At 42.2% G+C, this 8,191-nt stretch overlaps 1 protein-coding gene across 2 annotated transcripts in view; it reads left to right on the top strand.

Moving 5' to 3' along the window:
* LOC137266334 (neuropeptide Y receptor type 2-like) overlaps positions 1-4,205 on the top strand; it is a 165,401-nt gene extending 161,196 nt beyond the window's left edge. For both annotated transcript variants that reach the window (XM_067801820.1, XM_067801819.1), the window contains one exon: positions 1,263-4,205. In XM_067801820.1, the coding sequence (XP_067657921.1) occupies positions 1,328-2,566 (1,239 nt within the window). In that variant the 5' untranslated portion in view covers positions 1,263-1,327 and the 3' untranslated portion in view covers positions 2,567-4,205. The remainder of the gene's footprint in view (positions 1-1,262) is intronic.
* Positions 4,206-8,191: the final 3,986 nt, after the last annotated feature.

Genomic DNA, 8,191 nt, shown 5'->3' on the forward strand with positions numbered 1-8,191 from the left:
TCCGTTTATACGTGCCCTTTATATATCCGTGACCATATACAGAACACTGATACGTTCCTTATACATGTACGTAATCAAACACCCAACGTATATATGTAGGTGGCCATAAACAGAACACTACTATGTATTGTATATATGTACGTGGTCATAAACAGAACACTGCTATGTGATATATATATATATATATATATGTACATGGTCATAAACAGAACACTGCTGTGTATTGTATATATGGTGGTGATTATAAACAGATCAGTACATGTTGCATATATGTACGTGACCACAAGCAGAACACTCATTCGTGTCCTTGTTACTATCAAAATTTTATATAGTCAGACACAAAGCGTCAGATAAACCCGGAATTAAGCGTTTACGTAGTTGTATAGAATTCTTTACCAACAGAACAACTAGTTCTGATTTGGGGAATTGATCTGTGTTTATAGTAGCCCCCTGAGGCTCAGCTCTCACAAGTCCAGGCAGGAGATGTTGTTAGATGTTCTTTATGTTGCTGTGGGAGCGGTTTCATCTAAGAAATACAAGAAGCGCGTGGGTGTTCATTATGTCCGACTTCCTACACTGCCAGTAGCCCAACACGTGGAGCAGGAATATATGTACTCTGGGAAGGCATCACTTTACATTACGCTGCAACACAGTGTTACACTACAACTGGTTTCGTTTTCACGAGGAAAGAATCTCATTTGAAGTTAAGTTAGCATCACGATTTTTTTTCATTGTAATTTGCTGAAATGTCGAATGGTCGTTTGTCGCTTCTCAACCAGATGAATGACTGAGTCAGTGAATAGGCGGTACGACATGGGTGCGTGAGTGAGTGAGTTTATCGCCATCACAGTGATTACCTATGGCATACGGCAGCGTTATCGACATGTGATAGCCATCTTTATCATACAGTGTACCTTACGGAGAAATCCTTTACCGATTAATCCGATATAACGACATACGCTGCCTACAGGTTGAATGTGCCAGTAGTTGTTATTGTCACTGGCTTCGTGTTTCCCCATCATGCTGTCTCTCATTTGGTGGATAGTGTGGTATAAAGAATGTATACAGTCAATTCTCAATTTCCCCTAATTACTCAAATTCCCTTAATCTAACGTGCCCGCTTAAGATCATGCGATTGTAGATGTGTTAGGGCTAATTGTTACTCTGAATTTTCTAATGAATATTCTGAATATTCTAATTTTCATAAACGTTATAAATATAATTACACTTTTTAAATTTTCATTTTTTTTCAATTGTTTCAGGTATGTCCTTGACCTGTGTTCCCAACTGATCTCATATCTTGAGCGGAAGTGACGTCACAGCCACCATGTCTCTTATTACGTCATCCAGCGGATACGTGGCAAGTAATTGGGGGGGTGACAGCACCACCCAACAAGCTCCCCGCGTCTCCCCTTACTATCCCCTGATGGACCCTGAGGACAATCAGCAGGTGATGCGTCTCACGTGGCTCATGGTCCTCTTCATCATCATGTACTGCATCATCTTCCTTCTTGGCATCACAGGAAACTCACTCGTGGTCTACGTGGTGCTCAGAAACAAAGCCATGCAAACCATTACTAACATTTTCATCACAAACCTGGCCGTGTCAGACATTTTGATCGCCCTTCTAGCAGTACCCTTCACTCCCATATCGTATTTCCTGGATTCCTGGGTGTTTGGAGAGGGACTCTGTCACATCGTCCCTATGATCCTCTGCATCAGCGTGTACGTCTCGACCTTGACCTCCACCGCAATTGCCGTTGACCGGTATTTCGTGATTGTGTACCCCTTCAAACCGCGTATGAAGATCTACATGTGTCTCTTGATGATTATCGCTATATGGATCATTTCCGTGTCCATTTCGTTACCGCTTGGAATATATCACGAGGTTGAGTTGACCAATAAGACGGACAGCTACGCATGCTCCGAGAAATGGCCGCGAGTTCAAGCCCGGCAGTTTTTCACTGTAACCAGTCTAGTCTTACAGTACATAGTGCCTTGCAGTATAATCACCTTCTGCTACACCATGGTGTCCTTGGCCTTGAAGAAAAGGACGAAGGTCAAGATTGGCTCAGGGTCAAGGACGCGGGAGCGGGACGAACTGGAGATTAAAAGAAAAAAGCGCACCAACAGAATGTTGATTGCCATGGTTACGATATTTGTGTGTTGCTGGATGCCCTTGAATGTAGTCCATCTTGTCCGAGAGTATGAGACGACCATTGCTGTATGGTACTATTTCACTTTGATATTCTTCATTGCCCATGTCATCGCAATGAGTTCAACGATATATAACCCTTTCCTTTATGCCTGGATGAATGATAACTTTAAGAAAGAGTTCAAACTCGTAGTACCATGCCTGTTTTTCGCTTCACGTCAAAACAGTACTTCGAACAGCTATACACAGTACACTAACGTTGAGACTCAGCCATCTGTTATTATCAATCGTTCTCCAGTCAGAAATGGCAATGACAATTGCGCTAAGGAAACAAAAGCAGTTTATGACGCAGATTCGGAAAAGGTTCATCTGAACATAGCAGAGGAGGTCAATAGAGTCGACGACACGTGATCTCCGAACTGCTTTCATGAATGCAGCAATGGCTCATTTTGAACGTTACGTTTGAACTGAACTGACTTCTGTGATTGGACACAAGGGACGTCTAATGGCTAACACTGAACGTTTAGATGTTCAACTGACACGTTTGTGAACTCGCAGTCATGCGTAAAAATACGTTTGGATTGTGAAAAACAAGATGTATATATACCAAAGACCTACATTTTAGACATCATTAATATCGTTTTCACTGACATGTTAAGTGATGGGAGGACATGTCAATCATTAAGAAACTGGTGACTCAGGGATGTGAGCCGGACAGAAAACGTCACCTTGCACGTTTCCGCGTCAAACAGCCTGATGATGGCTGAATCAAAACCGATTGTATTGCGCCCGTGTGGCCAAGAGTTTGAACAATGTTGACAGCTGCTCAATTCATATATGTATGGCCATAAGCCCAGCACAGCGTTCTGTTCCTCAAATAAACTGTGATCACATGAACGCCTGATCATGGTCTGACGACCGAGAGTTAACAATATTGTGCAAAACACGTTGATTGTTTTGAGGTGGGAATATCGCTTCTACTTGGGAATTAATTAAGCCAGAGATATGTAAAGCATATCTACAGTGACCTGCTGTTGACTATCTTGTTGGTGATAATGCATTAGTGTCTATAGATCGTGTGTACCAATGTTACGTGTGCTGAGAAATACAAACTATCTAACGTGACAACGAGAAACCTCAATAGAAATTAGCCTGTGTTGCTAGGAAACAAACAAGCATGTCGAAATGTCGATATCTTATACACAACATATCACATTGTTTAAACACTTTTAAAACCTTACGGCAAAGCTGAAGAATACGGTGGGAAATGAGGACAAACTCCCGTTGTTTAAAACTGTTATTTCATCAATAGTGAATAGTGCTGGTAACAAAGGCCTAGACGCCTGCAACATTTCTAGCAATATGCTCTTGAACTCCAACACAGGTCATGGTCTTGAGACATGAGAGCCGCACAGTTGATTGCCGAGATATCTCCCTTTGTACGTGTTCTTATACTGACCCCTAATAAGAACACGAAAGGGGAGGTAACTCCCGTTGGTTTTTCTATTGTGGTTTCACGTTGAAATCCTGCTTGCCGTTTACACAGTAACATAATGTTGTCGTTGAACCATGAAGTGCTGTATTACATGAACCTGTGGCAACCTGGTTACTGTTATAAATATCTGGTGTAGTCTATTTATGATATAGTTTTGTGACGCAGTTTCGATACATATTACTTAAGCATACCTGTTCCTGTTATTATTCACAAGTACAGGCATACATTGTTTCAGTGTTTAGTGACTCTGTCTAGTTTTTTTTAAACATCATTAATCGAGAACAATATCATGGCAAATTGAATCGGTTTTTTTCTCTAGATCTAATGATCTGGTTATCACATTTAATTTTACAATGGACAATTATACAAATATATTTTAATACAGGTTGAATGTTTTCATTGATTAAAATTGTTTCTTTGAATTCTGAAAAAACGTACACTGGCCTCCACGGCTAGGTGGGTGAAGGCACCGTTGATATATGTCTGCATGGCTTTGTTCCTGAGCACACTGTGTTACTATGATAATTGATGTTGAGTAAAAAACGTTAAATTACACAATTTCGTTGTTTACTGCCAGCCAACAACGCCGCCTGGTGGACCGATGTGGTGTTCCCTTGCTGTTAACCATGGAGATAATGTAACACATGACGCCCCCGCCAAGTACATGTCTGCTACACCAACAATCCCACCCCATCCGTGGTACTGCTGCTGCTGCTGCTACTACTGCTACTGCTGCTACTGCTACTGCTACTGCTACTACTACTACCTCCACTAGTATCTAGGAATGGCACAGAGAATTTTAACGTGCCCCTCATTACACATACACCAGCATCTAGGCATAGCGTAGAGAATGTGCCCCAATTTACACTTTCATGAGTACCTAGGATTTTGCACGAAGAATGTGCTCCACATTACACATTCAACAGTATCTAGGAATGGCGCAGAGCATTCGGGCATATATTGCTGACTTGAATGGCGATCGTTCACTTGTTTTCAAAACACAGCAGCTATGGCTAGGTTGACGAGAGATAACAACAACAAGCCATTGATGACAGGTTGCCTTGGCCGTCATATCGTCTATGAACACCTCTCGTTAACCTTGCCATTGCTGCTGTGTTCATAAAACAAGTGAACGATTGCCGTTCAGTCAGGCAATATATGCCCGGATGCATGCATGATGCACGTATATTTTGATTTCGGTGTTGTGTTTATGACAACCCTGCCCTCACCACAAACAAACACAAACAATATTTTACTAGGAAATACATGTGCAAATCACGAAATGAAATCTCAAATGCACGCATCGTCTCCAGAAGAGGTAAACTGTCCTGTTTTCAACCATGCCGAAATAAATCAATAACAGTCATTTAGATGTTGAAAATAAGGTGGAAATTAAATTTTACTTTGAGACAAAGATAAAAACGTTTTAAGTCACTATTTTTCTTTCAACTATTAAACAAGAAACAACTGTTGTAGGATGTGTAAAATTGTTATAAAATCACTTTTGCTTGCAAAGTAACATTTTCCCATTTTCAGCTTACACAGAGCAATGTCAACCAACAGCACGCAGCAATACTCAAGAGGTATTTACATCCATTTCACATGTAGAACAATTGTATAGGGTATAAACAGAGCCTAGAATGCATGGTTAGATACACGTGTACGGGAAATATGCCACGATTAACAGCTGAAGAAAGAGAAAGAGCCATTGTAATGGTGCCGCAAACAATGTTGTAGCCAACCTCTTTGGATACCACCGTATCACGGTTATACGACTTCTTCAGCGTTGCAGACAGACTCGGGTCAGCCGTAGACGGACCAACAAATGGACGTCCACGCTTCACAGCACCTCTGAAGATTGGCACTTCTATCATTACGGAAAGAGGGGTACCGTTTCTGTCATTTCCAATATTACTCCAATCACTCCGATAACCGCAAAAAAAGTTCTCATTTGTGTTTTCATGGAACGTTTCATTTAGAGCTTCGTAAAGACTTTTTGACCAAATATGTAAATATGACTGTGTTGATTAATGTTGCACGCCATGGAGATCTAACCAACACATGCAAGTTATGGTCGACCGAAGGCGAGAAGATGCAAAACTCACCTGGAAGTGTTTACCGTGCTAGTATACATGTACGAGTAATGTCATATCACTTCCTAATACAGATGTCGCTATATGGCAGAAACAATGCCGATGTGACGTACAACTTCAACTCAACTCTTAATATATATCCCACAACCAGGATGACATGGAATCTCATGACCAGCAGCCCCAAGTGAGGAGATCGCACGTAACACAAGCACCCTGACCAATCTTGTGTATCCTAATGAGTCTACCAGCCTTCTGTAGGTACATGGACCAGATAGATACGAGTTAGATTCGAAAGACACTGTCCCAATCCCAGATTGTACAACCTTCAAGTGTGCGATGACACAACCACCTTGCTCCCTGTGTGGCCTCCTGTGGTTTACAATGGAAATGAGTTGTATCGTTGCAGACGTTGACGACAGATCGCGCAGGGTTCAGTCTGCGCATTCGTTTGCTCCCACGACATTAAGTCCAACTTAATGGGCTCATTTACTGATATCCATGAGGGGTTGATGGGACGAAACATTCTTTTCACGTCTTGTTTTCATATTGCGAGCCAGTGTCTGACATGAACAGGCACAATCCCAGAGTAAACACGCGTCCCTGACTGCATGTTGTTTAAATCCTAATGGGAAGGATTACTTCATACCTGTTTCTAATGCACTTTGTAAACTGCCAACACTGACAACAGTATATGTCTCCCTTATCGTAACCAACAGCTCTGTGTGGCGTGTTGACCTTGACCCTCACAACCCTATATGCCTCCCTTATTGTGACCAACAACACGGCGTGACGAGTTGACTCAACACTAGCCAGTGTGGTGTAAACGAAGTAAATGCAGTGGTTTATCAATTTGCTGTGAGGCAAATACGACTGCTGAAGTGGCGAACACACGGTTTTTAATATATCAACTCCTTGTTAACACTGTGTACATTACATTATGGTGAAGTCTGAAAATGCAATCCACTGAGCGGCAATAATGTACTTGCGACCTCCCAGGGAACTGCGCTTGCGGTGCATACAGATCTCAATTCTCAAGCTCGTGACATGTCCTGTATTCTCAAGTGGTTATGTGCTAATGCAATGCACAATTTCACGTTTAATTCGACTAGTATAAATCAAATTGGCATAAACAATATTCGCTCAAGTATACATCTCAATGCGTACCGCAAACATTCGAGTTGTATTGTATATTAGTATTGATTACCACGTACAGGATGTCCAACGTTTACCACGTACAGGGTGTCCGACATTTACCACGTACAGGGTGTCCGACATTGAATGTGGTAGACACGACGACAAACGACTATAATGCACATTATGAGTTTGGAGATTTTTTGCGGTATGAAATATAGCTGAATGCAGATAACGGCCAGCTGTCGCTAAACCTTCTACACTGCTGCACTATACGGTATACCCAGGGTCCAGGACATAAATGTTCTGCAGCTGTGCGCCACAAACACTCCATATACAATTACAACACCTGTACAAGAGCCGGAGGTACTAATGGCGATAGGATCATAGGCTGAGAAGCTTCCCGCGTGCGGGCAAATACTCTATGGTCCCCTGTTCGTTTGCCAGTCACCCTGTTGAGATTTTGGTAGCTCTGTACCATTGCCGGTTGGTTGAGGAGTGAGTGGCACTCGGCTAATCGCGACGTCTCAGACAGACAGCAAACTGACTCTCCGTCACTTACCAGGACTGCTGCTCAGCACTGAATAAACCCACTCACTCCCCCTACACCAACCATTAATGAGATCTACTCATGTCTCCCGTGATGAACCTTTGTCTTTGCAGTCCATGTGGGAGTTAATCACTGATAAGAATGACTGAGAGAAGGAGAGGAAGTTATTCCAAGCTAATTTGTCAACGAAGGACGTGACAATAAGGCATCTAGACCGTGTTGAGCTCGAAATGGATGAACTGATACGCCACATGCATGGCTAGGTCAGATCGCCATGGTAATCAATAATTCTGAATACTCGTTGTATTTAATCCCCTTATCGCATTGAGTGTTGGCGTGAGCGGCTAGGCATCTGTTGTCTGCGTGTTTGTGGACGTACGTTGTCTCATGGTTCATGGTCATGCATCTCGGGTGTGTAAGCTGATGCTGTCTCCGTCAAAATTGTATTACAATCCCTCGCTAGTCTGGACACCCCGTCCTTCTGGAGAACCCTTTATTCCAGGAAGCGTGATAGTCCTGGATCCTCGTCAGCACATGTGTCCCTTTGAAAGTAACCTGACGGAGAAATGTAATTCTGAAAAAAAAAATATCTGAAAATAACTAATTCACTATGATAGTTTTTTTTCTGCGGCCATATGGCCTGCAGTACAGAAATTTAGAAAAACTATGATAGGACAAAGTCAAACAAATATAATTGTTAATGAAGAGGTCAATCTATCATGGCAAATTCGAATGGTCAACCCGTTTCTGAGTATCCTAGAAATGAT

Source organism: Haliotis asinina, chromosome 15, assembly GCF_037392515.1.
Source record: "Haliotis asinina isolate JCU_RB_2024 chromosome 15, JCU_Hal_asi_v2, whole genome shotgun sequence".
Taxonomy (NCBI): domain Eukaryota; kingdom Metazoa; phylum Mollusca; class Gastropoda; order Lepetellida; family Haliotidae; genus Haliotis; species Haliotis asinina.